The 19953-nt window shown below is 41.4% G+C and overlaps 1 protein-coding gene across 1 annotated transcript; it reads left to right on the top strand.

Moving 5' to 3' along the window:
* Positions 1-8809: 8809 nt before the first annotated feature.
* Positions 8810-16036, top strand: SPX (spexin hormone). The gene is made up of 6 exons (XM_053556586.1): positions 8810-8815; positions 9211-9291; positions 9465-9522; positions 9934-9996; positions 11336-11419; positions 15898-16036. The coding sequence occupies exons 1-6, from the start codon at positions 8810-8812 to the stop codon at positions 15954-15956; spliced, it is 351 nt and encodes a 116-aa protein (XP_053412561.1). The 3' UTR covers positions 15957-16036.
* The last annotated feature ends 3917 nt before the right edge of the window (positions 16037-19953 follow it).

Raw genomic sequence — 19953 nt, 5'->3', positions numbered from 1 at the left:
ATATGTGAATTCTTCTTAAAGCTTTCTTTTTGAAGAGAATTTTTTTTTTTAATGTAGGTTTAGGGATTCCAAACTGTCACTTCTACTCATGCATCCAAAAGTTGCTATTGAATTTCTATTGGTCTAGGCAGCTGGGAAGTTTACTGAAAGCTGCGATGTTGGACAGAAGCAGCATACCCGAACTTCATTGGCTAACATACTTATTCGTGACCTAACCTTAACTCTCAACGCCTAATTAAAATTTCATAGAACTTCCTACTTGCTTTATATTGAATTGGTTAAGAAAAATATTCTTGGGGTTCAAGGTCTCCTGATGTTGAATTCACATTTGTATCTCCAGTTCCTGGCATTTAGTAGGTGCTCAGTAAATGTTGGTTGAATAAAGGAAAGTTAATTCTTCCATCTCTTCTGCTGCTCCCCCACTGGTCATCTTTTATGTGTGGAAATCAGCCTCATGGAAGCCAGTTTCTATCAGCTAGGAAGTCAATCTAGCGGTCTGCCCCTGCAGAAGTCTCTACCTTTCTCCTTTCCATTCCTTATGATTTGAGAAACTGACTTTACTGCACCCAGCACCTTATCAATAGAGCAGGAATCATAAAAGGAAGATGACATCTACAGATGGGCTGCCCTTCCTATAAGGGAGGCTGCTGGGGAGACCCGGTAGCTACTGGTAAGGTTTTGAGGCTAGGGCTGGTTTGAGTCACTGATGCTTGGTTTTCCTTTCTTTCCAACAATGAAAAGGGCAGTTTTTCAAGTTTTGTTTTCCTTTTTCAAAATGATGTCTTTGTTTGTAAATAAGGTTGCTATTTTGAAGTAGAACTATCCCAAGGAGAGAATTGAGAAATGAAGGCAGCCAGGAGAAGATGGCTGACGAGAAACAGCTCTGAGGAGACTGTCCTGGAGTGAAGGTAGGATTTTGCATAAAGGAAGAAGGAGAGGAGACGCAGCCCAGGTGTAGATCTTGGAGAGAGGCGCCCGCAGAGAAGGAAGAAGATAAAAAAGATACCAGTGAGAATTAAACCCAGAGAGGCTTGGGGCCCACTGACAGTATTAGGGGCAATCCCTTTCGCCCTCCCACACTCCTGCGGTGACAAGTGGGCTACTAAGTTTCTTGAAAGCATTCCCACCCCATGAGCCCAAGCACTGCTACAAACATGGAATGGAGGGGAGACCTTGCATGATCCCAGAGCTGGGACATTCGGTGCGGGGGTCCCCTCTAAGAAGGGTGACCTCAGAGGCCAGAGAGCTGACTTTCTTTCACGGAGAGTCCTATCCATCCCTGCTCCTCCCCTGCCCATTGTAACCCCAGAGCACAGTCTGAGTCAAGATTTAGCAAGCCACTGCCTTTCCCCTGCTGGCACTCCTACAGTCTAGTTTCCGCAGTGGGGCGCACACATTTCCTGTTGAGCACCTGCCGCGGACCCAGGATTCGAGATCTGGGGGCTCCCAGCTCACTGCCACCAGTAGGTCAGACACACACTCTGGATCCCGTCTCTGTTCCTCTCACTCAAGAAAAAGAGAGGAGGTTTGGGAGGTGGACTCGGGGAATGGGGGAGCCCACGTAGACAGAATGCGTGGAGAATATGGTGGGGTCTGAGACCCCGCCATCTAGGCGGGCACCCATCACCCCATAGGAAAGTCATGCTGTTGGCATGTTGGAGATGGGGCCTCCGATGGGACCCCCCTAGGAAGCCATAGAAACCAAGCGTGGCTCCTGCAGACACCAGGGTTGTTGGGGGGACTGTGGCCCCTTCCCCACCCACTGCAATCAGGAGAGTGGTTTGAGCCATGAACTTTAAGGCAACCCTGTATAACAGTAAAGGGAGGTACCCAACAAGAAGATGTGACAGTCTTAAATGTGCATGCAACCAGTGTAGGAACTCCCAAATACATACAGCAAATCTTACTAGAGCTAAACAAGGAACTAAATAGTACCATTTAATTGCACCTCAACACCCTGGGGTTAAAATTTAACGAGTCATCAAAGCAAAAATTAAATGAGGAAATAATGGACTTAAACCAGACTCTACATCGAAGGGACTTAACAGACAATTATAGACTATACTATCCAAAAACAATAGAATTTTTTATTTCCACCTTAATTTCATTCTTAACCTAATAATCATTGGGCAGCAGCAGATTGTTAATTTCCATGACTTTGTATAGGTTGGAGTGTTTCTCTTGTGACTATTTCTAGTTTAATTCCAGGATCATCTGAGACGGTACATGGTATGATTTCCATTAGTTTAATTAGAACACCTGTTCTGTGGCCTAGGATATGACCAATCTTGGAGAATGTCCCATGTGCTACTGAAATGAATGTGTATTCTATTGCCAAGAATTAGGCAAGGGGCCACCTCTCCCCAGCTGGTGCTACTTCAGGCTGAGGTTTCCCCAGAGAGTGGGGACCTGCAGTGGACCCAAGGTGCTATTCTGGAAGTTTGGTACCATAATGGCCACAGTGTCCAGATAATCTTACCCAAGACAGCAGCTGTTTTCCATGTGATCACTAACCCTGAAAGAAGGCCATTTGAACAGTGACAGCTGATCATTGTTTAAATGGGTCCTGGGTACCCTACAGTCAACTATGAGAATCCATGTAACATCTATGGTGAAGGCAAAATGGTCTCCATTAAATGTGCCTTTGAAAAAGGTTTAGAAGCTAATTTGTTTTGTTGTTGTTGTTGTTTGTGACCTCAGTAGAGTACCATGGCGTCACACAGCTCACAGCAACCTCCAACTCCTGGGCTTAGGGAATTCTCTTGCCTCAGCCTCCCGAGTAGCTGGGACTACAGGCGCCCGCCACAGCACCCGGCTATTTTTTTGTTGTTGCAGTTTGGCCGGGGCTGGGTTTGAACCCGCCACCCTCAGTATATGGGGCTGGCGCCCTACAGAAGCCAATTTGTTTAACATCCAGTCCCTGGTCACCCTCTCAGCAGATTAAAAATCAATGGCTTTACTCTTCAGCTGTTTGTTTTGTTTGTTTACCAAATACTGTTATTAGCCCATCTCTTGGTTAGATCTCTACAAATCTTTTAAAGTTTTGTGATTTAATAAAAACATTTTAATGGGGGTGAATGCCCTTTGGAAATACTCTTAGTACAAACATACTGTCATGTTGCTCTTGATAAGAAAGCAATATTGATGATATGTCAAAACTATCCTCTTCCTTTGTGCACATTAAATTGAAAATGGCAGCTTTGACGTAAAACATCTGCTTGTGAATTCATTAGCTAACCTATTATAAACACATCACATTTATTTACCTTTCCTTAAAATTGTAAGTTTAAAACATATTTTGTTGGTGATTCATTGTCCTGTTCTCTTTCTAAAACCTTCGTGTTTGGGGTTTAGAGAGAGGAAAAATGGATTTTACTTACTTGTTAGGTAACCTAATAACTGCGGGTCACTTATGACTTTATTTAAAACATAATCACAGCATATTTTATTTCTTTTATTGCTCTTTTTTGAAGGAAATTGCTACAATCCTTTGAAATTAAAATTTAGGAGCAGCCTGGCAGGGTGCCGGAGCAGAGGCCCCAGCAGAGCATACCCCCCCACCACCACCACCACTTCAGCCAGCCTCCATAAAGCCATGGAGCTTGGCTACGAGGAGAGTGACCTGGAGTGGGAATACATGAGTCTCTGTCACACTGGGTAGAGTGCCAAGGCATCATTGTAGCCCACAGCAACCTCAAACTCCTGGGCTCAGGTGATTCTCCTGCCACAGCCTCCTGAGTGGCTGTGACTGCAGGCGCTTACCATGATGCCTAGCTATTTTTTCTGTTTTTGTAGAGATGGGGTCTTGCTCTTGCTTGGGCTGGTCTCCAACTCCTGAGCTCAAGCAATCCACCCGCTTCAGCCTCCCAAATGCTAGGATCACAGGCGTGAGCCACCGCGCCTGGACATACTTCAGATTCTTAATAGTATTCTCCAGAAAAAACTTTGTGTTGATGCTGGTGGGACTGCAAACTTTTTGGAAAGAAGTATGGAGAATCCTCAAAGAATTCAAATTAGACCTCCCACTTGATCCTGCAGTCCCGTTACTAGGCATCCAGAAGAAATAAAACCATTTTATCTTAAGGACATTTGCACTAGAATGTTTATCGCAATTTGCAATCACCAAAATGTGGAAACAACCTAAATGCCCACCAACACAGAAAGGGATTAACAAGCTGTGTGGTATATGTATACCTTGGAATACTATTCAGCCATTAAAAAAGATGGAGATTTTACATCTTTTGTATTAACCTGGATGGAGGTGGAACACATTCTTCTTAATAAAACATCACAAGAGTGGAGAAGCAAGAATCCAATGTACTCAATTCTACTATGAAGCAGTAGATGATCTATTACAAGGTGGGTGGGAGAGGAATGAGGGTTGGGGAGAGGAGGGGAAGGGGGAGGGGGGTCATGGTGTATGGCATACCTCTTGCAGGTGGCACACAATTACAAGAGGGACTTTATTTAACAAATTCATCAGTATAACCTAAGTCTTTGTACCCTCAATGACTCCCAAATAATAATAAAAATAATCCTAAAATTTAAACATTTAAAGCAGAATTAAAATTTTATCCAGTTTTGGTGGTAACTATTTTGGTCCTTAGTTTTTGCCTTTCTCTTCTCCTAAGACTGTAGAATAAAACACTACTGACAATTCTGTCTTTCTTTTGCTTTGTCTATTCCTTAAGGACAGTAAATAGTTCTCAAGTTTGTATCAATAAGTTACTTTCTATATTCTCGTTTACTACCTGAACTTCAGTTTTCCTGTCTGCCTGTAACTGTCAAGTCTATCTGTCAGTACCCAACTTCCAATCTCTCTTTTCTAAGTATTTTCAGGTAGACATCACCAGCTTCTCAAGCATTAATTCCAAACAAAACATCTGTCCTCTCCCAAACTCCTTGATATTTCTATTTGTAGCCATTCTCCTAACCATGCAGACACAGAGGTTTAGTTTTCATGATTTCTTATATCCTCTAAACTTACAGGGGTGTCCAATCTTTTGGCTTCTCTGCACCATATTAGAAGAAGAAGAGTTGTCTTGGACCACATATTAAATACACAAACACTAATGAAATCGGATGAGCAAAAAAAAGAAAATGAAGAAGAAGAAATAAAGAAAAAGTCTGGCTTGGTGCCCGTAGCTCAGTGGTTATGGCGCTGGCTACATTCACCCTTGCTGGTGGGTTCAAACCCAGCCTGGGGCAGCTAAAGAACAACGACAACTGCAACAAAAAAATAGCTGGGTATTGTGGTGGGCACCTGTAGTCCCAGCTGCTCGGGAGGCTGAGGCAAGAGAATTGCTTAAGGCCAAGAGTTTGTGGCTGCTGTGAGCTGTGATGCCACGGGACTCTACCAAGGGCCACATAGTGAGACTTTGTCTCAAAAAAAAAGAGACTGTACATAATTTTGGGGAAATCTACCACCACAGATAAGCAAAAAAGTCTTCGCATAATCATCATGGGACCCGTGGGCTGCAGGTTGGACACCGTGCAAGCTTCACTACTCAAAATGTCCCAAGGTCAGTGCATTCATCAACATCACCTGGGAGTTTATTAAAAATGCAGACTGTTAGTGTCCCTCTAGCTGTACTGAATCTGAATCTGCAGTTTAATAAGTTTTCCAGGTGATTCCTATTCACTTTAATGCCTGAGAATCACTTCCCTGCCACGAAAGAAACTGTTATGGTCTCACATAATTCATCTGTTAAAATTCTAACCCCCAATGTGATGATATTAAGAGATGAGGCCTTTGGCAGGTGACTAGGTCATGAGAATGGAGCCCTCAGAAATGAGCCCTAGAGAGCCTATTTACCTTTCCCATCATGTGAAAACATTGCAGAGAAGTTAGAAGTGTACAGCCCTCGCCAGAACCCAACCATGCTTGTTGATGTCTTGATCTTGGGGTTTCCAGTCTTCAGAAATGAGTAGTGAATTTCAGCTGTATGTAAGTTACCTAGTTTATGGTATTTTGTTATAGCAGCCTGGGTGGACTAAGATGGGGAACATCTCTCTTTTCCATTGTAATTTAGCATATGATGGTTATTCGGGTTTTCCCATGAATATTGACATACTTTGATCCTGTTCCTCTTGCCTTCTAAGAATTTCCTTCTTTTATCTTCTCTTTCTTGTATATCATCAATTTTTCCTTCTCTACTGCTCATAACCATCAACATATGTGTCTTCTAAACTAAAAAACCTAGTGTGGATTTAGGCAAAAGAGGACTTTATTACAAGAACTCTGCAGCTGGCATCACTACCCCCTCGAGCACTGGATACTGGAAACTTCCTATCGGTCTAGCTAATATTGCTCCAGGGACCCAAAATCCTACAGACACTGCTTTACCACCAGAGAGCTTCATCCCAGTTGCAAACTGCCAAGCTGATCAGGCACATCTGAGTGGTGAAGCCACACTCTACTCAACACAGAGACTGGAGAAGTGAGTACCTGGCATTTTCAGCTTGTACAATAGAAGGAAGACTGTCTCCCAGCAAGATGCATAATTTCATAATTCAAGAAATTTAGGAATTTCCTAAAAATGAAAGTATACAGATGTTACTGGAAAGCCTAAAAGAGTAGCAGCTCTCCATCACATTCAAATCTCTCCTCTTAAAAAAAAAAAAAAATCCTTGTTTATCCTTTCCCCTCCCTTGTGGCATTTCTAAAACAGTTGTCCACACTTGGCTTTATTTCTTCATATCCTATTCATTACTGAACTTAAGCTTCTATCCTTAAGAACCATCTTATTTCCAAATTCAGTGGTTACTTCTTGGAGTTCATATTGCTTGACCTCTCAATATTGTTACATCTTGTCTTGATTTGGCTCCCATGGCACCAGGGTCCCTTGGACTTTTCTCCTTTCTTTCTCACTCTCTACCTCAACCTTCTGCTCATTCTGTGTGTTTGTTTTCATAGCTCTGTCCTTGCCTGTCTTCTTTGGCCCCCTTCACTCCTAAGGGTTCTCTCAATCTCAATCTTTTTCTGGCCTTAAAATTCTAAAATTCTTAAATCTAATCATTCCTGCCTTTGAAAAAATGAAATCTATCGTCTGATAACCTCTTTGCTGAGCTCTTAAGAGTTCTGCATTTCCAACTGCCTATTTTATGCTTCTACTTGGGTATCTGATATGCATTTTAATTTTAATATGCTCTTAAGGCAACTCTTAATTTTCCCTCTCTTAACTGGGTCCTTCAGAGTCTCTTCAATTTCAGTAAATTGCTGCATTATTTACTCAGTGTTTGGGCTACAAACTGAAGAGTCATCCTTAATTGATTTTTTTTCTCGTAGTCTCATATCCCATTGATCCACAAGTCCTCCATTTTCTACCTCCACCACATATCCCAGACTCGCAGCTCTCCTTTCCCTGTGTATACCAGCCCAGCCTAAGCCATCGTCATGTTTTGCTTGACCATCGTTCTACAAGAACTGGCCCATTTCTTCCCCGCCATCTTCATTTCAAAGTGCCATGCCCTGTCACCCACACAACTGTGCCTCTATGGACCTCCCTCCTCTTCCTCAACAGCCCAAGCTCTTTCTGAATCAAGGTTTTGCTTTTCTTTTTCTCTGCTGAGAAAGCCTGTTGTACTAATTCCCACCCCTCTGTACTCTGTGTTTGACTCCATCTTATCCTTCAAGACTTCCCTCTATTTTTACCATCTTGCAAACAGCCCACCACTTATATCACATCCTCTCGCTTATGTTTACTTAGTAATTGAAAACATTCTATAATTACAGTAGTCTCCACTTAATCACAGTTTCACTTTCCCTGGTTTCAGTTATCCACAGTTAACAAAAATCTGAAAATAGTAAATGGAAAGTTCCAGAGATACACAATAAGTTTTAAATTGTGCACTATTCTGAGTGGTCTCATGAAATCTCTTACTCTATCCCACCACCTGAAATGTGAATCATCTTGTTGTCTAGCATGACCACACAGACACTACACCTGCCAGCTAGTCACTTAGTTGTCAGACAGAAAAAAACATAGTATATATTGGGTATGTCTGTGTGTGCACATATGTACATATGTGTATATTTCCCTCTATATATATGTATGTATTTCTTTGGTTTCAGGTATCCACTGTGGGTCTTGGAACATAGTTCCTCTTCCTCTGAATAAGGGGTAACTACTGTACGTCATTTACCCATTCATCAGTTTAAAGTGCTTCTCCCCCGAGAAACTCTAAAGTAAACTTGATCAAAGCATAGACCATGTCTTTTTAGTGCATGACTATGTCCCTTGATTTAGAAGAGGATTATCTGATACATAGCAGGCATGCAATAAGTATTTGTTAAATAATTTGATGCATGAATAATGACTGATGTTAAATTTCCATGGAGATTCCCTCACCTCATTTCCACCACTAATTATCTTTAGCTGATAGTTAGTTGCTTGATAGTTAGTTGCCCAAGACACATTTCCTTACTCATCTGTTTGCTTTTGATTCAGCCTTGGACTTTGATGGTTAATAATAATAATAATACAGTGCTTTGGGCAGCCAGCAAGAAAAGCAGAGGCAATGATGCAAATACATTCAGAATGTCTCCTGGCTAATGCGATCCAGACCTAAACAAGTAATGTCCACACATCAATCATTCCTCTACTTCCTGCAAATGAATCTCCCTGAAGGAGTCATCTGATTCCCCTATGGTGATGATTGACAGGATGTCCCTGGGGAGTCCCTCACTCACTGCAGCTGGGGAGGGGCTCCTTGACACCAAGATTTTAAAAGCCTCCACTTCAGTACAAGATTAGAAAACTCACAGGTAAATCTGTAGTAACTACAGAGTTCTGAAAAGAAACAGAACATGAAGGTAAGTAAAGGTTTTACTCATTTGTGGCTTCCTAGCTATTTTAGCAAAAGCATTAGGGATTTTCTCCTATTTTACATTTCATAAGCATTTTAGAGGCCAAAGGATGTTTGAACAATATGCCTTTAGACGAATCATTCGATTTTATTGAGAAAAAATTCACTTATTTACTCAATTCCTTATGTGGGTAATGGAGATGACATATTTCTAAGTAATATTTTTAAGTAGACTTTAGTAGATTAACTACAAGGTAGACTGGGGAAACAAATTTACATATTAAGTATTAAAACAGAACATAGTGAGAAGCAAGGGCTTTGTCATTGTCCAGGCATCAAGGCAGGAAGCAGAAGATGCCATCTGCCCAGAAATGACATTTTTTGGTTGATTATTTTACGTAGGGACTCAGAAGTCTGGCAGCGACAACCTTGGCTCTTCTCCTGATGTCTTCTTTCCTGGGAAACTCTAGGAGCGCCCCGCAGGTAATCAAATGCAAAATCAGTGAATAACCCTAATGACTCCTGAATGCCGGCTGTGCAGGCTGTTTTCTCTCTTGAGCTTTCTTTTTTACTTTTCTTCCTTTCTCCTCTTTCTCTGATAGAGGATTGGGCTGCGATGTTTTCTCAACTGCTCTTCTCTTCTCCCCGGGTTACAGGGACTGTTTGAGAGAAGGAACTGGACTCCTCAGGCTATGCTGTACCTGAAAGGGGCCCGTAAGTTACGAATACTTTGCTCTTGCTGTAACTATACCGATCCTTAGACGGCGTGAATCCAGGAGCAGGTTGATGGGGAGCCAATCATGTCGAGTTTGTTTCCTTCAATAATCGAGGCCATGCAGGCCCCTCAGGTGGGTGAGGAAGGGTGGTGGGAGGGGAATCTTCTAAACCGGGAGGGTTGCTGTTCCTTGGCTCACCTGGGGGCTCTGGGGATGCCGGAGAAACCTGCCCGGGCCCGGGAACGCGACCTCCGCTGCAGGAGCCCGGTGCAGCCCGGGGTTGCGCTCCGAGCGGTGGACCCCGGCTGCCCACCTCCCGGCCTGGGGACTGCGCGGCGCCCAGGGGTGGTGGCTCCAGCCGCGATTGTCCCCGCCGGGAGGTGGCTGAGACTCTTGTCTCCCTTGGCAGAGGGGCACCGCTTCATCTCCGACCAGAGCCGGAGGAAGGACCTCTCCGATCGGCCACTGCCGGGTGAGTGATTAAGGGAACAGGGGCGCTGATCCAGCGTCTTCCAGCGGGGTGCAGCCGGCAGAGCTAACTCCGCCCGGGTGCCAAAAGCCAGCGCTTCCCCACCGGAAGCCGGCGGCTCCGAGGCCACCCTGAGATGCGGTCAGCCGTGTCGGACCTAGGTGATCAAGGTGGGCAGCAGTGGCAGGACGCCGAGCGCTGGAGCTGGGTGGTCGCGACGTGCAGCCAGGCACTCACAGTGGCAGGGGCGGCACAGGCTGGAGCGCAGCTGCCCAGACCCCCCAGGGTGCTGAGGTCCCCACGGGTTACTCATCCGAGGACCGGCACCCTGGGGTTCAGCTCAGAGGGGTAAGAATAGAAGCAACTGTGCAAATGCTGCTAAAAATGCACCTGGGTATTTACGCAGGACCTTTACGCAGTTTCCTCTGAAGCACTATTATTATTACAGTAAGAACTTACCTAGGAACTTCAAATGTATGGGGCTATCGTATTACTAAAGAGCTATCAAAAGGTTCAAAACCAAAAATAATTAAGTAAGGGGCCTTGGAGAATGGAGCCAGGGATTGTTATTTTTTTCATGATAAGCCTTTTCATATCATTGGATTAAAAAATAATAGAATTTGATACAAGTTTAAAGATTGAAATGTTAAAAATAAAAAGTATACTTATTTTGAAAACATGCCACACGTTGTGTTGAGGTACTTAACAATTATTTTTTATCCTCTTCAAGCTTGCAGTGTGATTAAGTTATTATATGAGGGTAAAGTTTGCTTTCCCACTTCACTTGCCCCCAGATTGAAAATCATGCTTTGTGTTGAATTAGATCCTTTGTCCTTTGTCCACTTAGATTTGAAATAACGTTGAATGCCTACCAGATACCTGTTCAGTCAAACCGTTACCTGATAGGCAACCAAGAATGTAGATTATTGTCTCAAAGTGCTTTGGAAGCAACAAGAGAGGCGGGTAATGCAGGATGCATGCAGGATCCCATCAAAACCTTTTTGCCCAGACATCGCATTTTAAATTGTGAAAGTGGACATTTCTCATGGGCTCTTTATCTTAATCCAACTTGCTCTCATGAAATTCTTTTCAGCATTAGTTTAAAATGCTCCTCCGTACTTGGTACCTATACACAACCTAACCACTTAACAGGTCATTTCCAAGGGAAGTGGGAATGTTTCCATTTATAAAAATCAGCCTTCTGTGGAAGGGGCCTTTTGCCTAGGGTTCAAAAATCTATTTCATAGAGGTATTTCTAGTATTGTAGCATAGTAGAATAGGATTTACCTACATATGAATATTCACATGCTAACAGAGCCTGTATATATTTTTGTTTCTCCAGAAAGACGAAGCTCAAATCCCCAGCTGCTAACTCTTCCTGAGACAGCAGCCCTGTTACTGGCTTCCTTGCAGAAACCACAAGAAGGTATAAGCACAGCGACCTCTTTGAATTGCAGGATGGTGTGGTTATGCTTACTTTGGGGATTCTTTGTTGAGTACAACTCCTACCCCTACTCACCCAGAAATTACAGAGATGTTTACTCTGTAAAGACCAGTATATTTCTCATCAAAGTGAGTCCCAAGAATATAAAATCATCTCCATGAGGGAGACTAGGGAATTTTATGTGAATTTCACAATCCATATAGGCTGTTGTAAACTTTATTTCTCTTAGAACTCTTGAAAGTGAAAGAGCTCAACATCCAACACCATTGTTTTATAGTTGAACAAACTAAGATCTAAAAGATTAAATTAAAAAATCCAATTTATCACTATGAAAAGTTAAACCAAAATGAAATGGCTAAAAGTCAACCTTTTTTTACTTACAAACACAGCAGTCTCACATGGTTCACTCCAATAGATAACATGGGCCAATTCTGATTCTTAGCCTGTGTCGTTTTCACTACGTGCATGTAGCTTCCTCTATACCAGGATTAGATGTACTCATCAAATGAGGCTCTCTGTCCAGGTAGCGTTAAAACTACTAATTGAATTAAGGCAGCTTGGTAATGGATCAAACAGGTCCTTGGAGTTTAAAAAACCTGGGTTTAAATACCAGCTCTGCTGCTTATAATGAAGTGATGATATACGTATGTACAAGATCTCTACAAGAACCCAATGAAATTAGGCATATCATTCTTATGACTATTAAGAAGTCATCAAAGCATAATAAGCCTAGAATGTTCTTTCAAAAATTATAGTGATGCCATATTTATGATGTAATTTACATGTTTCAATGCTTACAAGTGTCCATACAGTGTGTGGTCTGTTGGTCAAAGCGCACACGACTTGCCTCATTCTGTGACATCTGTGCTATTGGGGAAATTGCATGTGTTCTGTGCCTAGTATTTGATGGGCCATGTGGGAGAAGGGAAGAGAGCAGAAGGCACTTTATGACTACAAGCTTTGGCTTTGTTGTGAGAAAATACCTATGAGAGGCAAGTGGAAGTGAGAGGGATAAAAGGGCCTTTTGAATGGAGAACTTGGGCATGGAGAGGATTATAATATGTGTAATATATCATTCAGCAACTAGGTATTTATGCCTGCAAGGTGCCATGCATTGCGGTAGACAGAGAAGAAAACAGATTAAGCAAAGGCAGGTGTGTGACAATAGCCTTTGCTGTGAAAATATAGGATGAACAGTCAGTGGACAAGCAGAACATAGGAGTATGATTATGATCGAATTATTTCTGCTACTGCTGCTACTACTAGCTAATAATGACTGAGTGTTTACTATAATGCAGTGGGCCAGCACTGTTCTAAGTACTTGATGTTAGCAGTAAACATCTTATCGTCACAATAACCCTAGGAGGTAGCCACTCTTATCCACACTTTACAGATGAAGAAATAAAGGCACAAAAAGATGGAGTAACTTGCCCATCATCACATACAAAGTACATAGTGGAAGTGGGATGAAGACAGACGAAAACTTGATCTTCATTGGAGAAGGAATAGGATGACCTGTGGATTTTCTCCAGAGAGATGGCATGGTGAAGAAAAAGAGTCTAGTTGTAATACACAGGGTAACAGTAGGAGAAGTAACAATAGCTCCAATATCAGAGCCCTTGCTATGAGTCAGATATTACTGCTAATCTTTTTATAGCTCAGAAAACTGAGCCTTCAGGAGGTGTGTTTTTCTTAAGTGCAAACAGATGGTAAGAAGTGATACTGAGATTTTAGCTCAAGTCTGTGAGACTCTATATCTCTCCAGTTAGGCCATGCCAGTTCTCAAATGGATTGTATCAAAGAGGAAAAGCTGGAATGAGGACCCTAGGAGAAACCAGAATATTATACAGGAGGGAAGTGAGGAGCTGCAGTCGGTCAGTGAGAATGGATGAAAAGGCTCAACTCTGAGTCAGGCTGGAAGGAAGAAAACATAAGATGGGATAACTATTCACTAAAGATATAAAGGGGAATCCAAAGACAAGCGTGTTTTTATTTTTTTAATTTAATTTAATTTATTTTATTTTTTTATTTTTTATTAAATCATAAACACATAGATCATGTATATGTTAATGCATTTATGGGGTACAACTTTCAGTATTTTTTCTTTCTTTTTTTTTTATTGTTGGGGATTCATTGAGGGTACAATAAGCCAGGCTGCCCTGATTGCATTTGTTAGGTAAAGTCCCTCTTGCAATCATGTCTTGCCCCCAGAAGGTGTGGCACACACCACAAGCGTGTTTTTAGAGGGTTGTGTGTGTGAGTTTAAAATGGTGAAGATGATAATAAGGAATGAAAATTTCTGCGGATATGAAGAAGGGTTCAATTCAAGGTCAAAGGGACATTTTAGTGAATACAGATGTGTAGGCCGGTGTTTCTCCATTGTCCGTCTGTGGGCTGGTGATTCAGAGTTACCTGGAGACCTTACTAAAAAATACAATTTCTTGGCCTCAGGCCCAGAGAGTCTGATTCTGTAAGACTTGTGTGAGCCCCTGGAGTCTGTTCCCTTAAGAAGTTCCTCCACATTGGGCGGCACCTGTGGCTCAAGGAGTATGGCACCGGTCCCATATGCCGGAGGTGGCGGGTTCAAACCCATCCCCGGCCAAAAACCACACACACACACAAAAAAAGAAGTTCCTCCACATCATTCTGATAATTGGTTAGATTTGGGAACAAGTGGAAATTTGGAGATGGCTCATAAAGGTTGGAACCATGAAAATGGATACTCCCTCTCAGGGCTTAGATATAGTGGAAGAAGGATGGATAATAAAAGATGTACCTTGGAAAAGGGGGGAAAGGGGAAATAGATTGGTGAAGGGATATTAAAAGGAGCAGGCAGAAATCTAAGAGGGAAAGCAGAATAATAGAGTATCCTGGAGTGGAGAATGGAGTTCCAAAAATGTAGTAATCAGAGCATCAACTATAGCCAAATGATTAGTAAGAATACACAACTCAGGGGACATTAAACAGTGGCTCATAAGACTTCTCCTCTGCTCCTGCTTGGTGGCACAATTTGCTGCTGCTGGGACCTGACTGAAAGGCAATTTGGTTTAGAGGGAATCTGGGTTAAGAAAGTAGTAAGTGGCAGAGTTAAGAGAAAGCGGGTGCTTGGAGGGCTGGCTTAACTCTCAGAATTATTGTCATTGCAATGACAAGGTGGGGCACAGATGAAGAGTGGGTAAAGAATGCTGTATTCAAGGTGAAATTTTTTGTACATTCAAGATGTGGAACACTTACTGATTTTTGAAGTTGGTAAGAAAAGAAAGCTCTGGTAGAGATTGGTTGATAGTGAAGTTTTAGATTTGATCGTTGGGAAGATGTGCAGAGGCAGAGAGGAAAGTCAGGTATAATGGACGAGGAAGAGCGAATTTTAAAAAGCAGAGATATCTTTGTTAGCAATTTTAGGGGAACATATGATTATAGGTCCTCATTTCATGTCTTTAAAATATATATATAGTCTTTTATAATTGAAGTTATCTAAGTGGCTTGTTTCCCAAGATGAAATGAGGAAGCAACAAATGAAAACTTTTAGATTCCCGTACAGTATTTCAATCACTAGTCTCCTTTAGTCTCTAGGAATTATTTGAAAGGCTTTAATTTTACACAGTGAAATTTTATTTCATCGGTGTTTATACAGGGATGTCTTCCTGGTTGTTCTTGTTCTTTTTTCTTCCCCTTCCTCTGTAAAGAGCAAACCACGATCTACAATGTTTTAAAATGTGCTAGCAATTCAGGTTAAGATACAAACCAGACATTCAAATTATATTGCAACTAATGGAGAGAATATGGCTTTAGCTAGAGGTGATCTTAGAGAAAATTATAAGATGCACTTTGCTCCTGGCCACTCCTTCTGTCTACTCCATTGTTGATTTTAGTCACTGTGCCTTCTTCCTCCAGTCCCAGGAACCTGCTGACTGACATCTTAGGTACTGCCAGCCAGGATGTGATGCCTCAAGCTCTAAAGTTCTGCAATCCCGTCCAACCAACGTGTCCCTTCTTTTTCTCTCATTTCCTCCCCAGGACTGGAACTCCCCTAACAAAGGAATAAATGTGTTCCCATGTTATCTTTCCCAAGTAAGATGCATTTTAGCAGGAAAAAAAAAAAAAGACAGTCCTTTGTTACAAGCAAATGATTTTAATAGCAGGTATTTTAGACATGAGGTGATTTAAGTAAGACATGTGGCCCTTTTAGATTTCTACCAAATGTATCATGTTGTAGTTTCATTCATTATGAAGATTCAGATGTAAAGTTTGAATTTCCCAATCTATCTTAAGCTGCAGGGTGAAATCTAAAAACAAAACAAATTCAAATCCATTTTGGGACAGTTTTCGGTAGCAGAGTCCATGAGTTAATGCAACTTACAGGGAGTAAATGTTTATTTCCCAAGGTTCTCTTCATTTTACCTTTTACTTTTTTAAAATACACAGAATGTGTCTTTAAGTAATTTTTTTTTTCCTTACAGATGTAGAAGAAAATATTGATCAAACCAGATACCTGGAAGGCAGTCTGCTAAACTGGTGAAGATATACCAAATTATGTTCAATTATAGTTCTATTCTGTTGAAAATATGAACCATGTGAATAAAATGCTTGGCCCTTTTTCACTCCATTTGTAATCTTTGAACAGCTAGTTTTATTCTTTCAGAAGTAAAAGAAATGTAGAGTTCTTAGCTGAGAACATCCTCACCTTATTTCAAGGTGATGTTTAGATATGCAAAATGTGTAGATCGCCTTGCATCTACTCTGGGAATGTTCCCAAACATTTATGAGGCTGAAGACTCTAAAGAGGTCTTGCCTTTTACAGCCAGCACCTGTCTTGATCTTAGTTGTCGTTTTTTTCATCCCACTTGCATTTTGTTATCACTCAAGAAAGATTCTCCCTCTCTGTTTTCCCGCTTACCTATGAGGAGGAGGGCGGCAGGCATGGTAGGATGGGGAAAAGGAGAGAGTTATGTCTCTCTCTAATCTCATCCAGGGGAAAGAACTTTTTAATAAAGGAAATTGGATGATTGGGGAGAATCCCTGTGATAAGAACACTTCCGTTGGCTGCTGAGAAAGAGGAAACCGGTAAGGTAGAAGGTTTACTGAAGATCCAGAGCTGGGAGCTTCCCTTGTGCTCTTTGAGAATCTCCCTGAGTTCTGTTTAGAAACATGGATGTGAATGTTACTGGGCAACACGCCGATGGAGACACACTCTGCTGTGCATGTACTGTATCAAGGGAACAAGCCAGTTTTTTTAAAGTAACCCACTTTCCAGTACCCACCAGACTCAACAGATGCAAATACCCTGTTTACTCTAATTGCCTAGAGCTTTACATCAGAACATTACGTGAAAGCATCAGATAACACGAGTGCATGGTAATATTCCCAATACACTCCTTTTCAAAGTCAGTGTACATTCAATACTATTTGAATACCAACACACACACCCCTACAGGAAGCATAATAATTTATGTATTTGGAATTACAATATGACCATCATGTTAATTATTTTTACCTAATCAATTCAGATTTGTGACTGATAAATGCTGTAAGTGGAAAGTATTGTTAATTCTTATTGTCATCAGTATGTACATATATAGCTATTATTTTATAACCACAGAATATCTTTATGTATGTCTGTAACTTGGAATTCTAATTCATTGTGTTAAAAAATAAAAACCTGCTTATAATATTTGTCTGTATCTTGCTCCAGAATTGAATAATGAAACTAAATTCAACTTAATGTAACATTGATTTCTGTCAAAAAATAATATGTGAGTATTAAAAGTCTATGTGGTATTAAAACCACATATTCTGGTTTGATTTTATTAGGTGGTGTGTATATCCAATTTATTGAAAATTATTTACTCAGCAGACATAAATTTGTACAGATTGGCTATTTAATTATGTTTATTCCAAGAACACTTTAACCATCTATCTTACAAAATAATTCTTCCCATAACTCCCTAGAACAATCTCAAGTATTTCATACTAAAACAGTGTTTTAAAAAGCTGTCTAAATGACCAATGGCTGCTAAAATAGAGCTCTAAATACTATAAGTACTAGACTTTCTTGACTGTTTTGCTAAACAAAGGGGTACTGATAACTTACAAAGTCCCTCTCCCCAGTCTGTTTTTCAACTTTGTGATTCTCTGTATTTCTGCATTTTTCGTAAATGTGATCAAAGATCAAAGAGCACTCACATTGCATGGCTCATGTTTTAAAAATGGGAAATTTCTGCCTTCAAAGGATTCCAGGTGCTAGAATTGGAATTTTGGCCAATGTCTGTGTCTCCCTTTCCTCCGTATCCTACCTCCCCGGTGGCTATCTGGCCTCCACCCTGGGCTCTCAATTATGCTTTGTTTTTCTGGGTTTCCAGGGAGATGCCTCCCCTCTTCCCCACCCAGCAATGTGATTCTGAGGGAGGAGAGAAGGCAAAGAAGCCCTGGCTTGTTCACAGCGGTCTCCAGGTCGCATTTCTTCTTTACCTGGTGATGATAAATGACAATTTATATCTTGTCAAACTTGAGTTACATTATTTCATTTGAACCTCAGGAGAAAGGAAAGTTGGGGATATCAACTTTGTATGGTCCAGTCTCTTCATACTGGACTACAAATTCTTTAGGAAGAGTTAATTTCCAATTCGGTTTGATATTCATGACTACCACGTGACACGGGCAATTGTTTCACCCACAGGCCTTGAGAGAAATTTGGTTTGATGCTCAGAAGCAGCTTTGGACCTCCCTAACTAGACCTGACCAGGCTTTCCTCCAAGTTTTCCATGTATCTTGGGAAACTATTGGGATAGCACTTGAAACATTTTATACCCTCATCTCTCCATCTCTCTGTTCCCCTAACACTTACCATGGAAGAAAGGGTGGTGGCTTGGTCTGCTCAGGCTGCAAAAAGAAAATGACGTCAACGAGGTGGCTTACAAATAACAAGCTTATTTTTCACAGTTCTGGATCCTGGAGAGTCCAAGATCAAGGTGTGGGCAGAATCAGTGCCCTGTGAGGGCCTATTTTCTCACAGATGGCTCTTTCTCTTTGGGTCTGTACATGGTTGAAGAGGCGGCAAGACAGCTCTCTGGGGCCTCAGGATCTAATCACCTCCCAAAGGCCCCCTTCTGTTGTGGATACCATCTCACTGGGGATTAGAATTTCAATACAGATGGTCCTGGATTTACAATCGTTCAGTTTGGGATTGTTTTGACTTAACAATGGTGTGAAAATGATACACATTCAGTAAGTGCCTGCGTTGAAGATGGGGCCACATCCAGGTAAAACCATCATAAATTGACATTGCTGATGGATTTAGTCAGACATAACCCCATTGTAAGTGGAGGAGTGCCTATATGTAAACATTCAGACCACAGCGGATAGTATAATCTGTAAGAAAAGACTTACTGTCAGCTGATTAGGTACCACACCCTCTTTTCTGAAGTTCCTGTCCTCCAACTTATGAATACATACATTCTTCCAAAGCATCAATTTTTTTATGCTCCTTCTTCTCCCAATAAGCCCATTTATTCATTCAATTATTTATTTATGGACAGGGCACTGTGCTAGATACAATTCTGTTTGTTTCTCCTCACCAGGCTTTGTTGGTCTTGGGGAAAATATAAATAAATTGCTTAAATAAAAGGATGGAATCAAGTGACAGCAGCTGTCTAAATAGGGGACCATGCACAGGGTAAAAACTGATTCCTACACACTCAAAGCCAGATGTTTGTAGCAAGCCTTTTGTGGCAGGTGCCTATAGACCCAGCTACTTGGGAGGCTGAGGCAAGAGGATCACTTGGGCCCGGGAGTTTGAGGTTGCTGTAAGCTATGATGATGCCACAGCACTTTACCCAGGGTGACAGAGTGAGACTCTTATCTCAGAAAAATAAATAAAATAAAATAAAAGATGTTTGCAAAGTCAGTTAATTTTCACGTGCACTGTCATTTATAGTGTCATCATAGAACTATTCTTTCATTGAGCAAAAAGTGCTTAAATTTTAAAGCTTTCTATTGAGGTACTTTACTGTACAGCTCACGCTAACAGTACATCAAACAATTATTAGGCCAGAGTATCATCTGAATACACACATTGTACCACTTTACCAGTGATAACATTTTCATGGTTTTCGTAACACTAAGTTCATGAGATCTTTCTGGCACTTGAGTAAATGGGTCTATGATAAAATCCATCTCACATTTTTCTGCTCTCCAGCGCAGAGTACTTCAAATTGCTGTGCAGGTCCCGGGTCAATTGCACAAATCCACAGGGCATTTTTCAAAGGTTAAGTTTTAAGTTATTTTTCTTAAATTTGTGACCATCTTCCCTTTTGATCTGAGTCATAGCTTGTATCCAACAGTCTTCTATTTTGTTAGCTAATGGGGCAACAGGGGAGCTGAAGGAGTTTTCCACTGGTCAGGTACCATCTGACATTTGGTTGTTAGTCTTCCACTCTTGCCCTCAACAACCCAGTACTGAAAAGACCAAAACCTTTTTAGAGCCTAAGACCAATCCAATTGATACGCTAATCAAAGTA

Source organism: Nycticebus coucang, chromosome 12, assembly GCF_027406575.1.
Source record: "Nycticebus coucang isolate mNycCou1 chromosome 12, mNycCou1.pri, whole genome shotgun sequence".
In the NCBI taxonomy this organism is placed as follows: domain Eukaryota; kingdom Metazoa; phylum Chordata; class Mammalia; order Primates; family Lorisidae; genus Nycticebus; species Nycticebus coucang.
Note: the sequence above shows the minus strand (reverse complement) of the source record. Positions and strands in the feature narration are given on the sequence as shown.

Coding starts and splice junctions, on each gene's coding strand:
- SPX (XM_053556586.1), top strand. Junction 9,997..11,335: donor CTCCGATCGGCCACTGCCGG/GTGAGTGATTAA, acceptor TTGTTTCTCCAG/AAAGACGAAGCTCAAATCCC. Junction 11,420..15,897: donor CTTGCAGAAACCACAAGAAG/GTATAAGCACAG, acceptor TTTTCCTTACAG/ATGTAGAAGAAAATATTGAT.